The sequence below is a fragment of the Copidosoma floridanum genome, unplaced genomic scaffold (assembly GCF_036245765.1).
Source record: "Copidosoma floridanum isolate Cflo_tuat_1 unplaced genomic scaffold, Cflo_Japanese_pri ptg000030l, whole genome shotgun sequence".
Taxonomy (NCBI): domain Eukaryota; kingdom Metazoa; phylum Arthropoda; class Insecta; order Hymenoptera; family Encyrtidae; genus Copidosoma; species Copidosoma floridanum.
In genome coordinates, this window is record NW_028321907.1 from 3,809,255 (window position 1) to 3,834,147 (window position 24,893).

The 24,893-nt window shown below is 45.5% G+C and overlaps 1 protein-coding gene across 1 annotated transcript in view; it reads left to right on the top strand.

Moving 5' to 3' along the window:
• The window catches only part of LOC106638752 (5-hydroxytryptamine receptor), a 58,896-nt gene extending 34,093 nt beyond the window's left edge, over positions 1 to 24,803 (top strand). Inside the window, exons 2-8 of the mRNA XM_023390314.2 lie at positions 5,799 to 5,918; positions 6,411 to 6,534; positions 20,519 to 20,711; positions 21,839 to 21,962; positions 22,523 to 22,663; positions 23,586 to 23,880; positions 24,421 to 24,803. Coding sequence (XP_023246082.1) covers positions 5,799 to 5,918; positions 6,411 to 6,534; positions 20,519 to 20,711; positions 21,839 to 21,962; positions 22,523 to 22,663; positions 23,586 to 23,880; positions 24,421 to 24,553 — 1,130 coding nt within the window. The 3' untranslated portion in view covers positions 24,554 to 24,803. The remainder of the gene's footprint in view (positions 1 to 5,798; positions 5,919 to 6,410; positions 6,535 to 20,518; positions 20,712 to 21,838; positions 21,963 to 22,522; positions 22,664 to 23,585; positions 23,881 to 24,420) is intronic.
• Positions 24,804 to 24,893: the final 90 nt, after the last annotated feature.

A 24,893-nucleotide genomic window follows, 5' to 3' on the forward strand; every position in this document is an offset into this window, starting at 1 on the left:
GGCACTTTGGGAAGTTTTCCCTCCTGTCGAATGGAGGTGTACTTACATCAAATCACCAAGCGGCAGTAAAGTGCGCGATGACTCCTCATTCGATTGGGAGGCAAAGTGTATATAAATGGGATATTCAAGCGCGAGACCAGCCGGGACGGACGTTTCGACATATACTCGTGAACAAAAAAAAAATAAAATAAAATAAGTTGCTGAAAACGAAAGATTCTGCACGCGTCGAAGCGTCGGAGGAACCCAACTCCTCGCGTCTCACGTACATACTCAAACAACACAATTTACCGTTTCAGCTTCAAAAAGAACAGCAGAATCTGCTGTTCCACTTGTACTATCTCGTGTGTTTGCGTTTCTTGGTTAAGCTGCGCTGTACGTCATGGTATACACGTCTTCTCGAGAGAATCGCTGATGGGTATACCGAGCGGTTGCGTATGGAAATTAGGAGTACCCACGTAGGTATACATGTAGGCTCGTTAGCTCAAACAGCGTCTCGCGTTGGAAACGCGTGAGTCGCAAGCTCGAGCCCCACCCACACGATGTAGGTCGATTGAAATACTCGGTTGTTGGCAATCGTACAGAGAAAAGCACAGTGGAAATCAAAAGTCGGTGGTGCAGGGTAACCGAGGAATACCGATCACGTCCGGCGATGCGGAGGAAGAATTCCAGAGGGGACGTAAAAACACGGGGTACCTGTGTACGATACGCGGAAACACGACAATCGGATGTCACGTTCGTTGGTCAAAGGATGGAGGAAGTATGTACCCCCTCCCCCCCTCCCCGAGGCTCCGAGTTACGGCGTTCTTTTTTAACGACAGGAAGCGCGCTCGATCGGGAATACCTTTGCGTCCCTTCTCGAGATTAGCTGCGGCAGGGACGCTGGCACGTACGTCTGATAAAATAGAGACTTTTTTTTTCCTTCGCCTCTGTTGTATGTGGTTGAATCATTTTCTCGGGAAGGGGAAGCCGTTTGGCGATTTTTCTTCCGGAATGTATTTGCGGGGCCGGTAATTCGAATGCGGTCGTGGAGTCGATGGGGTACATCGCGATGCTGGATTGCTTTGTTGCGGCGACAGTTTTCTCAAGGTCCAAAAGATAATGACATGTGAGGTTGGAGGTGATGGGTGTTGGACGCGTTGAAAAGTGCGAGGGTTTGTGATTCGCGGTATGGTTGGGAGCTCTCGTTGATTCAATCCAACGATTGCCAGTTGGCTCAAAAAATTTGTACACTTTTTTTTTTTGCTTTTTATTAAAAAAGTCGCGCACACAGCCCAGGAAATATGTCTCTTTGCTTTGAAAAGTGTGTGCTTTTCGTTATTCGCGCCGTTAGCGGCACATTTAACGTACAGAATAAATTGAAAAAAATAGAAGAGTCAAAAGCAAACAAAAATTTACACATCCACCCCCAAGCACCGGCCCTTTCGCATTTCAACTTTCCAAGAGATAACGAATTCACGTTGTAATTGGCCGTACCTGTACTAACATCGTTTTGTGAAAAAAAAAAGGTTGGACCAAACGTCCCTTTTGTCTTACCAAACGAGTTAATTATCGTTCCAGCCCTCCATCGTGTAAAAGTCGCTATAAGGTGTATATTCCAGAAAGTCAAATTGAAGCACGAAAAAACGAAAAATCTAAAGCCCCCCCCCCCCGGACACCCATAGACTCGACAGAGGGCAAAAAGCGAATAGCGATGATTGTGACATCGACGGGGACGATCCCTCATAGGGTGCCCGTGCCGACGTGCACGTATATAACCGTGTTATCGGCACCAGCGTCGACTTGACGTCCCACGCCCTTTGCACGAAATACGTACCTTCAGCCCGGCCTCGTCGCACAAGAGCGCACATACACCTATGAATATACAGCCGTGCCCGGATGTTTCAATAACGGGATGTATAGCGCCGAGGGGCAGTTCGCCTCGACTCTCGGCTTTCGTGCGATTATCCCTCCCACGGCTCTTCTTCTTCTTTGTCCGATGACAACTGTCCGCTACGGTGACGGCCTTTGTTAATGCACTGCCCAACCCTCTATCCGGTGCATAATTGTCTACATAATTATGTACTCTTGTGTGTGGCTCCTTTCGTCAACGCGTAAAAAACTTTTTGGGGGGCGACGATCGGTGTGAAAATTTTAATAACCAAAACCATTTCGAGAAAACCATTTAATGTGTGATTAATCAATCCACGAGTACTGCTCGGCTGGCCCGAACTACGGTAGCAACCACCATTTACTCATTCACGAAAACGAAAAAAAAAAAAAAAAAAATACGTACCTTCCTCGGTCACGTTTAGTCGCAATCGCGATAATCGCAGCTTTGCTAATTCCAGGGCCACGCCTGCAGTATATATACGCGGAACGTGCTCTGATTCCGCGGCAGAGGGCCCTCAACATTTTTCAAATTCCTCGCTGGAACCGCATTATATGGGTACTTATATGACATGCACCCCCGGTAGAATCACACATCCGTACAATTGCAGAAAAGGGGGGTATATGCATGAAAATAAGCCACATACATATATACAGAAGAGAGAGATGGGGGGAGAGAAACTTGTAATTGCTCCTGGAACTGCCTTCCACCCTCGAATGGGATATAACTTGAGTGGAGGGGGAGGGATGATCGCTCTCGGCCCACCGACCGCAAGACGCGAAGTTACGATGTCGCGTGGAATTTCCTTCGTATTCCCTCCTCGTCCCCTCTACTCCTGTAATTGTTTTCTTCTCGTTAGCCCAGCGCCGCGGCTCTCGAGTTTTACCCCCGTGACGATCGGTCAAACAATTGAATTATCCCCGAGCCGGTGATGGTACCCTGTGTACTTATACACGAGAGAGCGAAGGGTACACACACCTTTGTTCTCCCCCATATACGTTGGGTCACGGGTACGAGTGTCATCCTCCGACCAAAATACGTATTTGCGCTCTTGAGCCGGGGATAAGTCGTTCGTCTCTCGTTGATTAAACTAGTTTTTTTCTCTTTTTTCTTCCAATTTGTACACCGTATATACCTACGAGACCGAGCGCTGCGTGCATTCACATAGGGGCCGTCAACTCCAGCACCGCAGGGCCTCCTCGACAGTATTGCTGGCAATATTCATGGTATAATAACAGTGCAGCGCGTGTGTTACGTGGAGGTAGGTCTGCGTGTGGGTAACGAGTCTAAGCCCACGTGAGTAATTGCTTATGAGTTTAGGGCTCTTTGCACCGAGTCGCGACAGCATCATTAATATCCTCCGTACCCGAGGCTTTTAGCAAATGACTGCACGCTCGGTCTCTCCTATCTATTTTTTGCGGGCTTTGTCTTGCAGGAAAGGAAAAAAAAAAAAAAACAAGCAGTGTTAGAAACAACCTTCTCCTCTGTATCGCTTCGTTGTACGCTCAAACACTTTACTGAAACAAGAGGGGGGGGGAAAATACACGTGGGTGGGATTAATTGTTTGGTTTTTTATTCAAATACGCGAGCAAAGCAACGTAATCAGGTTTCCCAAACTAAATCTGACGAGGAATGGTCTTTGGGATCGCTTGATACAGTGGAGAAAAGGGTTGACGCGTCCGTATTATTTAGGTTTCCCGATACCACTCGTCGATAGCTATAATTTTCCAATCGGAATTCACCGGTCCTCGGGAATCGGTTGGATTTCACGATGATTTTTCCGGGTAAGGTTTTTCCCCGGAAGGGGGAGGGGGAAAAAAAAAAGAAACGGAAGAGAAAGTCGATCTCGAGATAACACGGGGTGAGTCGCTGCGAGATCGACGATGGCGACAAATCGCGCATTCGCACGCGCCTCGGTCTTTCTTTGTTCCGAGAGGGAATATCCGAGAAAATAACCGTAAAAAGGAGCGGAAGGGAGAGCTGAGCCGAAGAAAGGAAAGAGGGAAAAAAGAGCGAGAGCGGATCTTGTATGTATATATATAACTGTGAAAATGGAGGGATCGAGAGAAAGCGCCGGCTGCGCAGTTGAGGAGGAACGTGGAAAATTACTCCTCGGCGAGCGAGGGAATGCAAAATGAAAAGAAGACGCCGGCTTATGAAGACGAAAATTGCGAGGAGAAGTATCGGGGTGCTGGCTGTACGCGTGCATCCAGAGATACCGACGTGGAACGAGAGGAGGATGAAAAAATTTTAAAAAAAAAGTGTGTATAATTCATTTTCTTGTGCCTTGCTTCTCTGAAATAAGTACCGCAAGGCTTTTGACACTCGTTACGCGATATACTATTATCTGCGATACATACTTATTTTCCGGCCTTTTTCAGTTTTTAGAAAAGGCCCAAGAAAAAAAATTGTACCTTCTGTTCCGCGATTCCGGATTTTTTTAAGGCACTTAGTACAACTGTGGAGAAATAAAAGAGACGGTCGTATACCCACTATACCGACCTGCCCCTCAACGAGATCGTTCTAAACCAACCAAACGATTTCGGCAAAAGTTAATAACCGTACCATTTCAATCTGCATCGTTAGGAACGGACTCGATTGCCGTCTCAGTTGGTAAGACTCCGCGGGCAGGCACCTACTAAATGAACCATCGGAAACACGCACACTTTAAACTTGAGGGTATAGTTAAGTATATGAGTACTCAAGAAGAGGCCTCGGTAGCTCCGTTCGATGAGCACATTCCACAGTTTCACTCAAGCAAGTACCAATTGGTGGTACTCTTTTTTTTTTTTTTTTTTTTTTACTTCATCAGGGCGAACGCTTATCCACGGATTATATATACTACTCGAATGGATGCCTCTGCGCTTGGAAAGCTCTTCAATTATACCAGTGCGACATCAAATTCCAAGTGACGGAGTCCCCAACGTCGTGCAATCGAAAAATAATACATTTCCCGATGGGTTATTTCTCTCCGCGCAGCCCTTGGATTCTGCGATCATTACTCTCGGGGACTGATGAAATCGAGCTGTGAAATATTAACGACCACTCGGCCGAGCTTGGGATGAAAAAAAAAAAAAAAAAATTGCGAGTCCGTTAAAATCGATTACAATCTTGGGTAAAAGCGTCGATTTTTCGAGATGAAAGCCATAAAAAGGATAGAGCGGTGCCGAGTACATCCAACGGTGAGATGAAAATTTTCCATCAACTCGAAAAGAAAAACAACTGACTCTAAACACGTTATATTCTCTGTAGCATCGCACACGTGTAACAACGAAAAAGTGTTCACCTGCCCCTCTCGAAAAAAAGCAGTAGCAGCTAAAAGATCGAAAACTCGGCGGAGGGGAGTGCAGGGTTCACGCTCCGAGCGTTTTTTCATCGCCCTCCCGGACAATGGGGAAAATCGCTGGGTCGAAAACTCCCGCGTCCGAGGCGCAAGAGCGTCCCTTTTGCCTCTTCTCCCGGTCGAGCAAAAGTCTGACTCTTCGTCGTGCGCATCGAGAAAAAAGAAAGAAAACAACACCATCGTCCTGTCGGTGAATCCTTTTGAAAATTACGCGGTTGGAACGGCTTTGAAGAAGACGCGCCCTTTGCTCGTGGAAATCTATTTCATGAAAAACATATAGAGTAAAGGTATACGTGTGCATTTATGTACCTATTCCCCTCCGAAAGGTGAATTGTTCAGTTGATCTGTCAAATAAACGAATTAACCGGTAAAGAAAAACTATGGAGGTAAAATTAAGGGACACCAAGATTCTTTCATTCAGATTTATGGAGTATTTTTATTACAAGAAACCTTTTCGAGACTTTTACATATAGTTTAGTCTTCAAAGGAGATCTTGTTCGAGCTGGCTTTGAATATTCCAACAAACGAACAAAACTAACCAAATGTGAAGCAATAAATTTTTATGTTTTTTTTTTTCGTCTGTTCCAGGCAACATCTTCGTGATAGCGGCCATACTGTCGGAACGCGCCCTGCAGAGCGTCTCCAACTACCTGATCCTCTCGCTGGCCGTCGCCGATCTCCTGGTGGCCTGCCTCGTCATGCCTCTGGGTAAATTCCCTCGACTCACCGTGTCACGCAATCTACACGCACACTAACGTAAAATAAATTTAAAAAAATTAGAGAGAGAGAGAGAGAGCTCGAAACACGTTGCAATAGAGCATCAACGGGTATAACCTGCTACCCATTCTTCTTAAATGCAATCGATCGGCTCCAAACGAGCTCGCACCTGTAAGCCCCGGTGGAACAAAAGAAACGGAAAAAATAGAACACTCGACGCGCGAATAAGACACTCTTTGACGCGTTACTCAAAGCGGCCCTTTCAGACCCGCGCCCACTCGACAAGTGAGCGGAAGGTCGGTGCTCGCGTCTCTCCGATCCAGTGCTCGAGCTTTCCGAGCTTTAATTCGGTCGCACACTCGCGGAATCCACAAACTCTCTCTCTCTTACACAATACGTGCATTTATGAATGCGGGAGCGCGCGCGTACACACACACACACATTATAAGGAGGCCAGACGTTTTAGTGGGGCATTGTTGGCAGGAGCCGTGTACAAGGTCGCCCACAAATGGACTCTCGGGCCGGAGTTGTGTGACATGTGGACCAGCAGCGACGTGCTGTGCTGTACGGCTTCGATCCTCCACTTGGTGGCCATCGCGCTCGACAGGTTGGTACACACTTGCCTCGCACCAACTTTTACTCTCCTTACTTTTTACCCCCCCCCCCCACCCTCTTGGCAGATCAGTGCCAAAGAGCCTTTTATTTCATGTACACCTCGAAAGCTCGGAGGAAACGGTTTTTAAGTGAGAGGCCCATATATATTATGTCCGTGTAGGGCACACAAAGATTATTACAAGGGGGGAAAGGGACAGTGGGAAGTTAGAAGCCATAAGACAGCAGAGGGCAACTCGTAAAAGGAACCCATAACTCGGGACAAAGTGGGGTGTATATGTTGTATGATACACAAGGTGTGCGCGCTCGCCGCAAATTGTGCACATATATAACGCCATAAGCGTTTTCGCGCGATTCCAAGAATACACGGGGGCACGTGTGAGTGAACAGTAAAGGAACGCGCCCGAGTTTTCGAGCTCCGAAACGCGAAATCGATGGCAATACGTATGTGTACATGGAAAAGGTGGTCAACGGAGCTACGGTTGCGTATCACAAATTACAGTCGCAAAAACCCCCCCAACGGGTGACGCAACGACCCTTGTCGGTCTTATTTCCTGATTATCTTTTTTTAGGGTGGGTGGGGAGGAAAAACCGATCGAACGAGCCGAGAACGAGGGAGTTGGATTACTTATTGTTTTGTACCGGAACGTGTCTGACCATCGCGGGGGTCGGAGAAGAGGAGCTCTGCCGGATAATTGGCCGTGTGGGCGGAGTATCCACGCGACCAGGGGTACATCGGACTCCGATCGGGAAGTTGCCGGGAGCAGATGGCTAATCGACCGAGCCGATGTAATTAGCTCGACAGTGCCAAGAGGGAGGGATTTTATTGCTAATGGGTGGCCATTCGCGGCCGAGCAGTGCACATAGCAGCGAATTATTCCGCAATCACGGGCCGCCGCGGTTGTTTTGATTTCGGATCAGCCGTGGGTTGCTCGAATAACGTGTTGTTGGTACACCGTACGAGGACTGCGGGGTAACGGTGGACCCGAAAAAAAAAAAAAATGGCTTGCCTCTGTATACGCATAGTAAGTTTCTTTTTTTTTTTTTTTTTTTTTTTTTGCTATAGGAAGTAGTAGCGTGTGTCGTTCTCGTGCTCTACCCGGTGAAGAGATACGCGCCGGACCTAACTGTATTTTTTTCCACTGTAGCTTCTGTTATGCTTGGGGGAGGGAGGACGATTTATTCATTTTTTTTTTTTTTTTTTCACTTCAGAGTCTAACTTTAAGAGATCCAACAAACAGAGGTAAGCTAACAAATTTTCATTCTCAAATAGTATGTTGAACACGTTAGACGAGCAATAAGCCTGTTCGGCCTGTGACTTGGTGTTTAACGTCTTAAAAATATTACCAGCGCAAGAGACGCAGTTGCTAAATTTACTCTTTTTCAATGACAACAATATGTATACTTGTTCCCTCTATCCCGATGAGCCGGGTTATTCGGTATTTTTGAAAAGCCGCCAATATTGGGAGGCATTTGTTCGATCGGTACAATAACGAGGTATACATATACAACCTATGCATTGTGTACCCGCGAATACAAAAATCCGTGAAACTCGAAGCTCCACGAGAGAGGGAGAGAGTAACAACGTACATTCGTATCCACTGACTCTTGACGCGGAATAAGAAGCAGCGTCGCGCGTCATACACAGTATATTCCCCGAACGCAGTAGTCGAAACTTGTTTTTTTATTCTTCTTCCCTCTCTCTCGCTGTATCTATTCACTGCTCTCGACTCGATAAAATTCATTCTCGGCGAGTATGAGAAATCCATCATCCCCTCCTACCCCTGTTTATCCCGCGCCGTTGGCCTCGACCTCGCGAAAGATGCATTGGCCCAATAATACCCGGCATCGCCTCCACCCTATATTTATACACTGCACTTGCGTATAAGCTCCCCTTCCCGGCTTCGCCCTCCTTGTTTCTCCCCTTCGTTTTTCGGACACTCGAGAGCCGTGCCTTAAAAGTTACAGCCGATCCCTTCTCGCCAGTCATTTGGTTGGATTTTTTTTTTTTTTTTTTTTTTTTGCATACTCGAGTGCAAAAAAACTCAAGCTGGCGCATCAGGGTATAATAACGAGTTGACGCCAAAGTAGAGCACCGAATCTTCGATAAACGCCCCGATGTAGTTGACACGTAATATAAGCAGACCCCGCGCCTTATCATCCCTCTCGGGTTGTGCAATCTTCTTTTCTCCTGCCGCCCGATGGCAATCGATAACTCTTAACGAGCTTCCGTCCATACGAGGAGGAGTCGCGATGAAAGACGTCTATTGTATATACATCATCGATCGCTGACGTTTCAAGGAAAACAGCAGCGCAGTTTACGGGTACACGTTTATTATCCACAAGGAAGGAAAAAGAAAGACAATGATGCTCAATTAGTCGATACGACATATAGAATTCAAGCTATGCGGGCTGTTAACGAAAAGATCGGTAATTTCGAAGGGTTGCTTGCTGTTATCGTCGCTTGTACGAGACTTTGGAGCTAAGGGGTCCCTAAGCCTAAACTGATATCGCACGAAGAGGGACGGAATCATTAAATGCAAAGGTGGGAGGGTGAATACATCATTTTACAATAATAAACAAAATCACGTTTTTATGCGCACCTTGAACGTGACTCGCGACAGTTGTTTCGTGGACTCAAATTATACTTGCTTTATACGTTACATGAACGTTCAAAGTAGTAGACTCGGCTACTGCTTTGTGTACCATGTGTACAAATACGGGCAAGGTATAACTTGTATAGACAAGAGTACGCGACAACTCCTTGTCAAACTTCCACGGCTAGAATAGATATGCGTGTGGGGTAAACACGGAAAAGTGGAGCGACGAAAACTTTGCTGTAGCTATTGTGTGTTACAGCGGTAGCGCGTGATTTGTTTAACGCCGCGACGCATTATTCCGCGTGGGACGAAGAAAAAGTTTTACACGGGGTGAAGGGATGAAAATCAAAGGTATGTATAGGGTGTGGGTGAGAAGAAAAAAAAGTGCACACGCGCCCCAAACTTTTAACGGGCGTTCATCGTTTGCTTTGATTATCTTAATTTGCTTTTCTCGCTTGTTACGCGCAATATCGCGCAAACTTTCTTCGGGACTTTGCGTAAGCAATTGGACGCCCGTGCGTTTGCCCGTGTCCGAATTATAGGGGAAAAATGAAATTTTTTTTTTTTTCATACTTTGTGTGTATCTTTGAGTCGTTGGACGAGAAAAAACGCGTCAAAGTCGAGCGTTGCGTAATTCGTTTGTCCGCGCTGAGCGAGAGTCTGGCTCCTTGTTACTTCCAACGAAACGACCCGTGGCAGGATTATACGCATAAACTTGAATTTTCGTGATTTGAAAAGTTTTTCACTTACGGGTGAATCGATTCGAGGTGTACGTACTTTGTTTGGGATTCGAGTAAAGAAAAGTTGTCCGTAATAATATTCAGCACCATAAGAAAAAAAATTACCTCTACCGCCGTACACTTGTCCGCTTTGAAGATTTACTTTGCGTGTATAAACGAGCTCATTACTGTTTTCGTTCGTCCAATAGCTCCTTTTCCACCGCTATCGTAGGTACTTACCACAGGAAGGTCCTCAAGGACATTTTCCTCCATAGCTGGTATATTTCACAGACTGGCTTTTTACAAACCGAAGATCCCTTCGTATATTTACCAACGAGAAGGTTCTATTCAAAATGGCAAATAAATATAAGCAAAAAAAAAAAAAAAAAAAAAAAGTTGTCCGTCTCTTCTTCGCCGTGAATTCGCAATTAAATCCCCGTCCCAAGCGGATGCTCGCGCTATAAAACGAGCCCCTTTGACCAAGAAAATTACTTCCCGTAACGAAATTGCTTGGAAAGACCTTTGCGCGCAACACAATAGCCGAGCAATTCATTTTGAAATTATCAAAATCGGGAATATGAATTGTCCCGGGCCATTTCGCGCGTACCTGAAAATAGTAAAATCAAGAGCTGGAAAGCAAATTCCAAAGACTCGCGATCACAATGAACCAGTGCACGGCTCGCGACTAAAACACATCCCCTAATGACTGCGCACGGGAAGTAGATTCGGAAGCGCGTAATATATCACGACACCCGAAGCCCCCCCGCCCCTAATTCATGAGCAGTGACTTGCGAAGGTGTAACCACTGGAAGATCTTGTAGAAGCGAGCAAAGTTAATCTCATTGTAAATGCGTACAATCACGAGTAACCGTGACAACAACAAAAATCCATTTTGGTCATCATCGATACGGAGAAAAAGAAAAATACTGCGAAATTTTTTTTATCAAAAAGTTAGCAACTACGCCTACTCAAGAGGATCCTTTGAAAAAAAAGACTTGTCCCGGGGTATCATATTACAAGGATCTTCGTTTTTGTTTCGTCAGTATACATATAAGCCTGTGGCTCGTACGTATGGGGGGGGGGGTAAGCTAACCAGCCACGATTCAATTTCCTTCTGTGCAATCAAATAAGTCCGTGTGTACCCAAAGAAAGTGAACGAGGACCGGTGCGGTGTGACGGTCGCACGTGGCTTACTTTGGTGAATCTGATAGGTTTTCGACAGAAGAAACAAAAGAAAAAAAAAAAGCTGTTTCGACGTGTACGACCCACGCGTGCTGCTTTCGTGTGTTTCTTTGATACCAATTTTTCTTTTTTTTTTTTTTTCTTTGCAAATAAATATTTGCTTTCGATCCGTGAAAAATAATCCGCTCCACGCGACTTTTCCGTACGTACAGGATTGAAACCGCATATAGGGCTTCAACTCTCTCGATGTCGCTTCGCGTTGGAATTTGATACCTTGGCCTGTGGGTAACTTGTTCTTTTTCTTGATTCTGCTTTTTTCCAACAACTTGATAAAAGTAATCAGTTAAACAGTGTTAAAACAACTTTAATCCAACACTTGGTTAATACATACGCACACACCCTGACAAGAGATGAATTCGTCGATTGTGTGCTATATATAATCTCGAGAAAAGGATAAAATTGGCCCCAAGAGCGCAGGAATCAAGCACACATTGGAGAAACGAAATTCGAATACCTTCTGTCGTGCCTTCGATTTGTTTCATCTTTACTCGAGTGTACGAGTTATCTGGTGCAGCTGTTTTATTTACAAAAAAAGAAAAACAAAAAAAAAAAATCGACCGCAAAAACAAACAAAGCGACGACCCTAATTTATTAACAAAGTATCTAACCAACGAGAGCATGATGCCAAGCGTGAAATTCCAACTTTACATTTTTTGTCCAGCTAATTCATCGCTTTTTACCGCAGTCCAAGACCAGACGCCCACGCCGAGGACGTTCAATTCTACGATACGCGAAAGAAACGGTTAATTAGGTCTCTCTGCTGATGCTGTGATGGCATTCACCCAAGGGAGAAAACTCATCAGGGCCCCACACGCGATATTACGTATTTATCACGCCCCTGATCTCTACATGTCCCTCTGCCGAGAGCGTCTGCTCCCATTTAAGTAGTATAAGGTAGGAATGGTCAGACGTGGGGTTACGAAGATGAAAAAAGTCGAAGCTTTCAAAAAGAAATTCAATGTCCTTTAACGCGCACTTGATTTTAGAATCAGATCTCAGTCGTTTAATTGTAGGAATTGTAGGATCCATCATCATCATCATCATCGCAGGCGCTTTTTTATCCATCATCGGCAAAAACAAAGCTCCCGAGAGCGTTTGACACTCGCTAAATTGGCCGTACACTTTATGAGTCCGCCCATTAGGGATAAAAGGTCGGGAGGGGGGGGGGGAAGAAAAAAAAAAGACGAGGCAGGACAAAGACGAAGCTCATTTGGCAAATGATCTCTGATGAATGCAGGCCCTTGTTCTCTTTCTTTCTCATCTCGGCTGCCTTTGCGAGTCGGCTATCTGTCACTCGGAAATTTCTCCGCATCTCGCGTCAGATCACCACTCCCGAGGGTAACGCGCCGGCTTTACTTTCCCAGCTACTTTTGTTCCGAGCTACTTTCTTTTTTTTTTTTTTTTTTTTTTTTGTCTCGATCCATCTGCACCTGATTCCCTGTCGCTTCGCCCTCGATCTAGCCATTAACCGGAATGAAAGGTCTCATCGAGCTTGACAAAAAAAAAAAAAAAAAAAAAATTACATCCACACGGTGGTGTTGCCGCTCAATCAGGGTGAACGACCCGATTATCGAGCCCTGTCCTTAATTATAATTACATGAATTCAGTCAGTGTAACTATGAGACATGTATGTTTTTAACAACAAATCGAGTCGTTTAGTACTTTAACCAGTGAAAAATCAAAATTACACTTTACTTATTAGTTTAACAGTTTTGACAGAAAACCTCGATGATTGGGCCATCTATCCCCTATTGGCAGTGTAAGTAGGAATGTAATAAAGAGTCGCTTGGTAAAATTGGCCGGCTAAAATTAGAACGAAACAATGTGATTTACAACAATTTCGTGTATTTTACAAATATTGGTATAATTCCCAAGTATGTGATACTATGGTGTATCACCAATATGTCTTTCCATTAAAAGCTAACTTTTTGTTAGTTATCATAAAATCGTCACAACCGATTTTTTCGTTTCGATGAAAACGTAACTACAAAAGAAAAAAAATGCAATTTTTCAGAGACTTTGAAAAACAAAAAAATTTTTTTCAATTTCACAAATGAAAAAAGAGAGATAAAAGAAGCTCCGGTGCACCATACGAAAAAGCGCGAGGCTGAAAGATAAAAAAAAAAAAAAAAGGTGTACCGTTTTGCAATGTGTTCCTGAGAACAAAAAAAAAAATTAACCAAATGAAAAAAACACCGCAAAATTCGAGCTCGGTAGCACCCGGATATGAATATCTTTCTGGAGCATCGCGTTGATTACAACTCCAAAAAAAAAAAATAAAAAAAAACAACAGAGGCTTTACACCTGCCCTTCCCTCCTACAACCTCCTCGCGTCAGAGACGGAGAAAACGAGCACTCCAGAGACTTCCCGTACACGATAACCCGAGCGCGAAGTAAAATATTTGCACAACAACAACATCGAGAGGCCCCATCCTCCACACATATATATATTTATACCTATTCGCGTACACATAATACGCCGCACACAAGACTCCACGAATTCCCCGCGTATCGTCGTCGCGAAATTCCATCCTCTCGCAGCGGAACCGTAACGAGCTACAACCCCCACCCTCCAACTCCTTCATTTACCACGGCCATATATACGTACAATCTGCATAGTGAGGAATCCTGTGTGTACCAACAACAGCCGGGGCTATGTATATTGTGTATAGGCAGAGGCGCACCCAGGGAAAGTAAAGCCGCGTTTTCCGTTTCTCGAGCACGCGTCTGTTTTCATACGTACGTTGTAATGGACACCCGCAAAACCGGCACTTGTGTTGGGCTCGACTGAAATGGGATTAAGGATTAATGTTTCGTTATTCCCCCTGTGTCGTCCCATTCGCTTATTGAGAAAAGTACAAACGGAATATAAATCAATGGGAGTAGAAATGACGCGTTTAATTAATCGTACGTTAATACGTTTGATGCGATGATCACTTACCGTTTGACTCGTCAACATTAGTTTCGGTCGATCTTTCGTCTACAGTTCTTTTTTTTTTTTTTTTTTTTTTTTTTACATTTCCCCTTGAAAGAACAATGGATCCCGTCCTTTTCGCGAGTTATCACCGTCGTTCACTGCTCGACCCCTTCGCTGAATTCCCAAGTGCCAAAGCAGCGGATCGGCGAAACCAATTAGAGCCGCGATCAATTACCTCCCGAAGAAAAATAATATATATATAATCGAGCGAATTATCCGCATTAGGTAACTCCAAGGCTACATATATATATAGTAGATACACACTGAGCAGCGTCTTTCCTGCACAGAAGGAGGATGATGATGGTATACATATATATATATATATATATATATATATATATATATATATATAAGAGTATAAGCTTAAAACGGATAAACTGAAATGCTCCCCCCTCGGCCCCCATCGTACATAAGCAGTTACGAGAGAACTTGACGTGAAGGCGCGCGTGGAAATTCAACTCTCCCTCTCCTTTCCTCTGCAGTACATTATATATATATGTATGTGATACGTACTCGAAACTATACAACTATACTTGGAGTGTATACAAGTAGGGGGCGAGCGGTACACTTCGTCCCTCCTCTTCCCCGTAGCCGGATAATTCAACCTTTAATAATCCTCCTTCGAAGAAGTTTGCCGGCCCGAGATGCACCAAACTTCCGGGCATGATCCTCGAGCTATATATATACATACGCACCCCTGTGCACGTATATATGTGCTGCATCCGTTGTTGCAAGGGCTTTCTCTCACCCCCCCCCCCCCAACCCCAACTCATACGAGATGCACTTCCCGTTTTGATTTGTTTGACTCGCCGAGATTATTTTTGCCCCGGTTACACCGCGTACCGCTACTGGTGCATTTATATACGTACTTTGAGTGCAAAAGTTGCGCTTTGAGGTTTTTCCCGCGAGCTGTGCGAGAGAGCCCCCTCCTTCCTCGTCCCCCTTGGTGTACACGTTGGACGCGCTGAAAAGCGGATGGGGGGGGAAAGGCTGCGCGAAACTTTTAATTTATCGAGTTGAACAACTCGACAACGGGAGCGCGCGTACGCGAGAGAGAGAGAGAGTCAAGTTTGGAGCACTCGAAGCGAGTGCATGGAGGGGGGAGGGGTGTATTTGCTTTGCAAATAAGTTTGCGTTACGGTGTGTATATATACCACGGTTATCGGCCCGGGCAGCCCTGACGGGGGCGAACATTGATTTATACGTGCTGCATGTATGTACGTAGGTTTTGGGTAACCGGACCGCGAACGAGTATAGGCTAAGGGCGTAGATGTACACATCATAGCCAATTATCATCCCTCCTCGTGTGTTGAGTTTCATCGGCACGGGTTTCCCACCCCCCCCCCCTGAGAGCATAAATATAATTGATACACGTGGCCAGGGTATGAAAGGAGAGTGTGGACGATTGGAATTTGTACACACGTACAGCTAAATTCAAGTTGTTGAGAAAAAAAGCGCGGAGATTTGTCACTTTACTTTTTTTCATTTTATTCTTTTTTCACGTCAGTCCCTCAAAGATTCAGGGCTGGGGGAGGGGGTCCAATATGATGGATGGACCGACGGTCAGCTCGATGAATAATTTCACCAGAGAGCCTCCATGTACACGTGTAGGTGATGGTGTCCCGCGCGGGCCAAAAGGAAAATCTTGTCCTCGTTACGTGGGGATGAATTTTTCATTCACCCGTGCTACCCTTTAGCTACCCAAAAGACACACGCGTGATATCCTTCTTCATTATCCTGTGTCCGCGGGAACGTATATACATACATATAGGCCACGAGTAGTGTTTTTTTTTTCTTTTTTTTTACCATCGAGTCTGTACCAGCGACTCTAAAAGTTCAATAGGATGGAAAAAAAAAAAAAACCAAAGAGCCAATGGGTGTGCAAAACACACGCGTATAAGTATATAACGTGCCAGGGGGCAAGCTCATCGCGCAGAAAGCACAGGCGGGGTACAAGTGCGAAGCCCGCGATTAATTTTACGAGACCCCGGAGCTGTTTATGCGGCGTTAATCGCGTCGCTCCCCTACTGCCGTGCGCCACCGCAGTAAACACACACACACACAGCTGTATGGTTTTCTCTAAAAGCATGGGGCGAAAGGGGAGGGGGGTGCACACGGGTCGTACAGGCAACTGGACGATTCGCACTTTGAGCGAGTTTTTTTTCCTCTCTCTCTCTCTTCACCCGTACTACTAACGATTTGGTCGTTGTTTGACGTTCTGGGATTTATGTTTTCCAGGCATTGCGATTTTTCATTCAACGCGCCCACTTTTTTCAGTTTTCATTCCAAACGTTTTTACACACCTGTACTTTGCTTCGCTCGATGTGCGTATCTTCATTTTTATTTTACTACATTCTAACTCGTCGTATCTATTTTTTTGTTCCGTGCGCTGCCCATGTGTTATTTGTCGTCGAGGGTCCCTTTTGCGTATGGCTTTTGTTTTTCAAAAGGAGAAACGACTCGCCGGAGCCCGAGATTGAAATTAATATTCATGAATGCGAAATTTGCGTCAAAGCCAGCCCTTTTCGCCCCTTGAGTTTTCCGAATATTCATCACGCCGAGATCGAAGGGTATCCAGTTTACTACGTACACACACACACACATGTATAACTCGTTAGAGGGTGGCTCTGAAATTCTCTCGTTAGCGATCGAAGCAAAAGAGAGAGAAAGAGCTGGGGGAGGAAATCCAACTCAGCGTTAATAAATTTCTCATCGGTTCGAGAGGATCCCCGGCAAAATGAAGCTTCTCCTAATACCCTTTTTCCCAGCTGATGTACACACACGTGCCCTGGAACTAAATCCCCTTTAATTAAAGCAGAAAAAGAACTGTGAATTTACGACGGAACCGAGTCTTTTCCTGCATTTTTTCTTTCTCCTTCTTCGACATTATAATATATACACACACATAGCGAGACGATCCTTTCGAAAGATTAATGTCCGACTTTTCCTTTCCCTCCACATATATACATGGCACGGACGCGCGAGGAAAAAAAGAGGCGGAGGGGTCGTCCGCTCTCCACGAGATTTATCCATTAATTTCCGCTCTTTGATTGGCCAACGACGCTGGATGCGCATTTCTCTCCGTTGAAAAAAAAAAAAAAAAAAAAAAAAAAAATAGCTCAATACCCACACCCCCTCTGCCATTCTGCCAAGATGCGATAAGAAGAAATCACCGGGGTGTCGCTCACACGTCCGGTGTCATCGTCAACGACCACCCCTCACCCCCCCCCCCCAAGTGTACGGTAGTGGTAGTGCTCTCTCTCTCGCGTGTAACCGTGTATTATAGAAAGGGGGGGGGAGAGAGAGATAACTGGGTCAGAGCTTAATCAACGCCCAGAGATTCGGGGGATATGATGTACCATGGACAACGCGAAGCTGGTTATACGTACAAGACTCGCGTGCGCCCGTGTGTGTTGATTGCTTATACATGCCCACGCGCGTTACGAGCCGACGGTGCAATGTGTATAGCTAGAGGATTCGTGGGTTTAGAAAATTATCGAGTATCCCCCTCTCCCCGTTGGGCAAGGCTTTGTTGGTTTTTCCACGTTGGTCCGACCAGAGGACGAATCATCGACGGTAATTACCTAATGCGGGTCGTAGGCGCGTGTATAAATTTCCAAGGGCGCGTTTAACTCAATTTAACGTGCCACCGGTTGATTTTCCTTGGCCCGGTAATAAAATTAGCCTGCCCGCTCAGGCTGCGGGTAACCCCCTACCACGTCCACTAAGGTGGATTGTACCCTCAGGTCGGGGTTTGCGGAAAACTATTTGGTGGCATTTGAGCAGTGGAAAAACACTTTGCTGGGAAATTCACATGAGATCGGGGGTTGAATTTAATTCTCTATTTTTTCCCTACCTTGTGTGCTATGTAGGTTGGTTGTATGAGTTTTATCTTCGATTTGATTGAGATTGCGTAATTGCGAGGGATGCATTGAGTTCGCGCGTGGCTAAGGAAAAGCTACCAAAATCCATAAGTTGACGCAAGTTGGGGAGGGTTTGCGACGTTTCATTCGATTAGTCCCGTCCTGGTCTCTTACCCTCCCCGCTCGAGTAAGTATTGATCCGAGCCAATGGAAAAAGTTTCATTGCCGATTCAATTCCGCCGTTTTCATTTTGATGATCAAGTAAATCCTCCTCGAATTGAGTTTTCGCTCTCCCTTTTCTCGTTTAATTTACCGACGATGGAGATGCGCGTCGGGTTACTTCAACACAAAGCTTATACAGTTGAGTTTCAAGTTACAGCTGTATACGAAATAGATGGCATTAAGGTCCAAAATTAGGCCATAGTCTCGACTTGGCAACATATTGCCTTCGTTTCGAGTGAAAAAAAAATAAAAATAAAATAAAGCACAACAAGTACATAATCCGGGTGAAGGTCATTGAGCCGAAAACACCTGCAACAAACGTCGAGTTGTCAAATAGCACGCACCAACACCGGAGAAGGCAAATAAAGGGTCCTCGTGTGAAAACTTTGTTCGCGCATCCGTGACTCCATTGTTGGGTCCATACATACAGAACAGCTCTTTACGCGAATCGCGAGGCAGACAAGACGATATACCAACGCTACGCAACGCTCTCTCTCTCTCGTGTACGTGTACCTAATGTATACGACCTTTCTCAACGTATCATCTATCCCGTGCAAAGGTTACACACGTATACATGCATATTTATACACGAAATTGAATTCCAACGGGGGGTATAGTTTTGCATGACAAAGACTCGCTGACAAAACACACAATTTCCCTCCGGCCCCTCCACCGACAATTTTTCGGCGATTTAATCAAAATACAGTTGCACATGCCATCGCGTATATTATGCTTGCCCAAAATGTAGGAGCTGGTACACGAGAGGAATGAAAAAGGAAAAAGGAAAAAAAAAAACAATCACAACCTCAGGAAAAAAAGAAACGATATCTCGGTGGCTGGAGAGTGAAACACCTGTCGCGTCTCGCTTACTCCGCGGGCTTCCGAATCATTGTACCTAGACAACGTACGAGTGGAGGCGAGATTGCGTCGTAGCTGCAGCGGAAAAGAAAGAACAAAAGAAAAAAAAAGGAGGCGAAAACACATCGGGGGGGGGGGAGACAACAATCACTCTGCTCGCGTGTGTACCCATACTGTTCTGCAGCAGCGGGCGGCAGTAAAGCGAACTTCGCGTAAAAACGTCATAATACCCGGGATGAAAGGAGCCGACTATACACGCTCGCTCGGGGTGTTATCAAATTTTTGTTTTGTTTTGTTTTTTTGTTTTTTCTCTTCAGTCACGCGCCGAAACAACATATAATAAATAATTGAGTGCAGATCCCCCCTTCAGCCTGGGGGGGGGGTAAAATATTAATACCAGTATCGATAAATGGTCCCGATAGCGCGAAGGAGATCGGGACAACTAAAACGCACAAAGGGAGGGATCCATCCGATTATACATGGATAATAATAATAATAATAATAATACCCGGTGATGGAGCTCGGCTAGCTGACTATTCAATTTCAATTCAGCGGCACGCGGATGGGAGAAAAGGTGATTAACGGTCCTCGGACTTGAATCTATAAACTGGAAATATACGTAGGCGTTTTAGTCCCGTGGCGCACGGCATAATGACGGAAATATTCAGTGGCACGAGCTTATGGCGTGACCCACCCCTGCGACCCCCGTTTGACATGAGGTACTATACACCTCACCCTTGAATTTTACGAGCTATAGAAGCTCGCCGACAAACGAATTTTCCATCCTCTCTGTCGTTTCATACAATTATGTATGCATAGGTGTACAGGTGCGTTTGACCACTCTCTCGCTGCTTTTACAAATGAATATTTTTTTTCTTCACTCGTTCATCCTGTGATTAAATTTTAGAGAATCATTATTCCTCCGGCGTCTAAGCATCATCGATTCAAAGGACAGTGTATAATTTATAATGGCACGCGCTAAACGAGAACTGGTAGGGTATGTAGACCGGAAGGGTAGATAGTTTGCTCCTCGCTGGGGCAAGGGGAGGCCTATACCAGCTAGAGTCGTCCACGCGAAAGTTTGGCAGTGGTGCATCATCCACCTCGCGATTCGAGGGGTATCGAAACGACTGTTCAACCACTACTGGGAGTCGATAGGGGGGGTCTACTCCCCGGTCCCTCCAAAAGAGAACCGCGCCACCACCAGGGATCCAAAGTCACGCGCGACCGAGGAAACGTGATCACGGGCCGAATGGGGGAAAACACTTCCGAGAGCATCCCCCACTGCCCCGCACTGGTAGTTCCCGCAAATTGCACTCTTAAAGCCGGGGAAGATGTGTGCGCTGATGAGGGGGGAAGGGGGACACCCTTGCCGACTGAAATACTTGTCTCCTTGAAGCTTTTCGATTTTGCAACGAATGGATAATAAAAAAAGGGGGTGTACTATACGCATCGGTTGATCAGCACGAGGGGTTTGAGCTAATCGATTGTTTGTCAGGTACTGGGCGGTCACGAACATTGATTACATCCACCACCGGACGGCCAGGCGGATAGGAATGATGATAGCCGTCGTGTGGCTTGTCTCCCTCCTCGTGTGCATTGCCCCGCTACTCGGCTGGAAGGACCCAGACTGGGAGGACCGAGTCCTCGTCGAGCAGGACTGCATCGTCAGCCAGGACATCTACTACCAGGTACCAGTAATAACTTTTCACTTTGAAATCGATACGGCGAGGGTATACATACATGTATATATAACTTTTCCAACAATCGCGATTTCGACAGCTTCCGCTGCGCTTTCAATTTCCAACTTTTCGACTTTTGATCCGGCCGACTTTGTTTTTGGCACGCCGCCGACGCGGCCGGGGTGTACGGCGTGCCCGTCACAGCCGCCACTGTAATTACAAGAGGGTGCGGGGAAGTTTTGGCCCATGTACATTTTTATGGACCGCACGTATATCACTTAATACGATAGCGGATGGGGCATCTTGAGAGGCTTATCATGTAGGCATGTCTTGATGTAACAACGCAACGTGCACGGGGATACCCGTGAATTTTGTATGAGGGACACAGACAGATATCACGTGTACTCTGCTGATCTAGGGACGCTGTGATTTTTTGTTTTTTTCCCCTCACTCCTCGACATAAACATTTATTTCACTTTCCCCCTCCTTTTACGGGGATCCATTTTAATAATCGCAGGCAAATCCTGCCTCCCGAAATTCCATCGGGATGGAAATTTATCTCCCAACGTTGTTTTTGTTAAAATATACTCGTGAAAAGTGCACATACAAACCATGTATTGAATATGGGTCGCAGCCTTGAACATCAGCGTGGAGGGTATACGGCAGGAACAGCCGCGCGCACGCGAGAACCGAAGGGGGAGACTTGCAGAGGCTGTCGCGTAAATTCCAATTATGAGGGCGGGTTAACAGCCGGCGCTGCAGGAATCGGAGTATAACTTCTCGTTGCCCTCCCTCGTCTCTTTCGTTCGTATGTATACGTATATGCGAAATCCTTCGGGAACACGAAAGCGACGTTTGCCGTCTGTGCTGGAGGGATCCTGACCACCAGCCGCAAAAAGCTCTCTCCGCGCTTTTAATTCAGTTTCATTGCGTGAAACAACTATTTTTTGTTTTCCACCCAACTGATACTTTGGTCTACTTGTTTTCATCGCCGGTTCAAAGTGTATATAAATCTGGACGTGGCAAATTTATACAAGGCCAATACTTTGATTCTATCTAATGTACCTATAGCTAACAGTGCTGTGGTTTTTTACATGAGGTGTAATCTTTTTTTTCTTTTTTTTTTTTCGATCCAGGTATTCGCTACGGTGTCGTCGTTCTACCTGCCGTTTCTCGTCATCATCATCCTCTACTGGCGGATATTTCAAACTGCCCGCAAACGCATCCGAAAAAGAGTGGGCCAGCCTGCCAATACCCAAGGTGAGACACGACACCACCACTCCTATATTTACAATTTCAAAAAACTCTTTTACACAACATATGTTCGTTTGATTCGACTACGCTACCCGCACCTGTACGCGGTATGTAGCGTCTGACCATACGTTGATCGTTCTACTTAACTGGCCCGAGCGCGGCAAGTGTTTTGTTTGTCTAATAAGGGATCTATATGCGCATACATCGTGCCTCTCGTCTACATCTTGATTGGGCTTTATTTTGCCATAACTTTTTTTCCACCCGGGTAGTGAAAAATGTTCAATTTACTCGAATTTCGGGATAACAATTTTAACAATTTTAAAAATTAAAAGAAAAAAGAAAAAAATCATGCAGCTCTTTATTCTCCATATTTGTAAAGAGACGCGTGGCAAAATATTTCCTACGTTGGGTCTCGAAAAATAACTATTTTTTCAATGAGAGAGAAAGAAGGGTTGTGGGGGGGGGGGGGGGTGGGGATGTTTTTTTGCGGGTATGTACGCTCGTACATCACAGTTGCCGTGCACCGCTAAATGGCGAGTAAAAGCGTGTGTTGCTCTGATTGAAAGCGACGAGACCGATGGGCGGTCCGCCGAAACAGATGGGCAGCAGTCACGCGGTGGGAGGCGCGCTAGCCCAGGCCCAGGTAAGCGGTGGCATAGCCGCGGCCGTCGTCGCCGTGATCGGCCGGCCCTTGCCCACCATATCCGGTAAGTGCGATGTAACCTTATTGCGCACGAAGCAGCACTGCTCGACCGTTATAAATATCCCTTTTTTTTTTTTTTTTTTTTTTTTTTTTTTTTTTTTTTCTACACAAGTCGAGATTTTAATTTTATCGTTGGATCAGACGTTTTCTTCTCCTCTATTGATATAGTTCAATATAGACAAAGCTCGCCGTGAGGTCCTGTAGGAAAAATAATATTGAACTTACCTATACTTGTATACGGAACTACATAATATAGACACCGCGTCTATACTTTATAATTGAATTCGGCATACACCCCCTTTGCCCTTCCGCGCAATATATTGCCTGCATGCACAATACACACTTTGCCGATTATTCCTCCTGTGCCGTCGTCATTGTGGTATTACGGCACCCATTGTACACCTGTACACTATATACCGTGAATGTGAATAATTTTGAGTCGAAAACTATACCGTGTGTGTATACACAAGCGGGAGGTACTATTCGCGTGCGTCATTCGCTATACCTCACAAATACATATACTTACCACATTGGATGAATTGGAGGGCCCGCAGCCTCTCCCGACGAAACTCTGATGCATTAATTACTTGTACCTGCATCGTCACCGGGCACGTGCGTCGCGTCATCTTCGTAATGGCACAGTACATTACGCACACAATGTGCTTTAGAAACGCCTTGCACGCCCATTGACGCAATCGACGCTGCTTGCCGTTGCTGGTGGCTGTCCCCGTGCATGCTTCACACTTTGTGTATATACGTACGTGCTTGTGTGTCGTGTCCCTTTTGCCATTTATTACTCAATGGAGGAAATTATCTCGTCCGTCTTTGCTGTCGACTAAACGATTGTTGTTGTTTTTTTTTTTTTTCAACACCTCGTGTATAAGCTGCTGTCTGTTGATGAACAAAATGTTTTACAATATCAACAGAGACCACAACGACGGCGTTCACGAATGTAAGCTCGACCAACACGTCGCCGGAGAAGACGTCGTTCCACAACGGGCTGGAACCCGAGCCGTCGACTATGGAGACGTCGCCGAGGCCGATAACGACGCGGCGGAAAAAAATCGCCGCCGACTCGAAGCGCGAGCGCAAGGCCGCCAAAACGTTGGTCATCATAACCGGTGCCTTTGTCGTATGTTGGCTGCCCTTTTTCGTCATCGCCGTCGTACTACCGGTTTACAAAGTCAACGACTACTTGGTGGCCTTCTTCCAATGGCTTGGGTACTTTTTTTTCGGCTAAATAAACCATAGGGACTGCATTATTTTGGAATCGAAACTTTTTTTTTCGAAAACAAAAAAAATCCGGCGAAAATGAGTAAAAATGGCACTTTCAGTAAATACTGTCGTATCATCAGCTTGTTTTGTCGAAAATGGCGTACATTACGCGCGTAAACGTTTCATTATTCGTGAAACGACCCTTGACACGTGTGCAACAAAAGAGTTTTACTTCCAACAGCGCAGGGTGTATTGGGTAATTGTATTTCGTTTCAATTAAACAGCGCAGCGCAATTACCATTTGTTGGACGATTCTATATTTGCTCGGTCGAGGAGGTGTTGATTGCAAACTAAATTACGCGCGCGATAAAAAAAAGTACATAAGCTAACGATGTGTACGTACATTACACGCGGCACATTAAACGTGATTACTTATATGTAAGTATACCCCCGAATTTACAAAATATTGGCACAACCGTTGTAAGTTATTTCCACGTGTAGCACGACCCCGATGCGTGTATATGTAAATTAATTTACGTGTTTCAGGTACTTCAACTCGACGTTGAATCCAGTGATTTACACGGTATTTTCGCCGGAATTTCGAAACGCCTTCAAAAAGCTGCTGTGCAGGCACCGGCGGGCCGTTAACCGCAGACGAGGCCTTCGCCATCACATGTAGGAGTGGGTCTAAGCCCGGCAGCTGCTTCTGTCACAAAATTATCGTCCTTTTTGTGTACCATGTATCGTATCAGCCCCTGTATCCCACAAACTTACGTATCCAACTCGTGTATACATATACATACTGCGGTCAAGTACCTACATTTTTTTTTTCGTGGCAATATACCGCCTTGCATCGTATGTCCGAATGGCGACACGAGGTTTTTTCATGCACGCGACTTACTTATCAGCTATGTGCTCCCAAAAGCTAAAGATAACAAGGGAAATCATAGACTCAACATTTGTACGCGTCTAGTTTGTTTTACCAGCAAATAAGTCAAAAAGGAGAAGAGGGAAAGGAT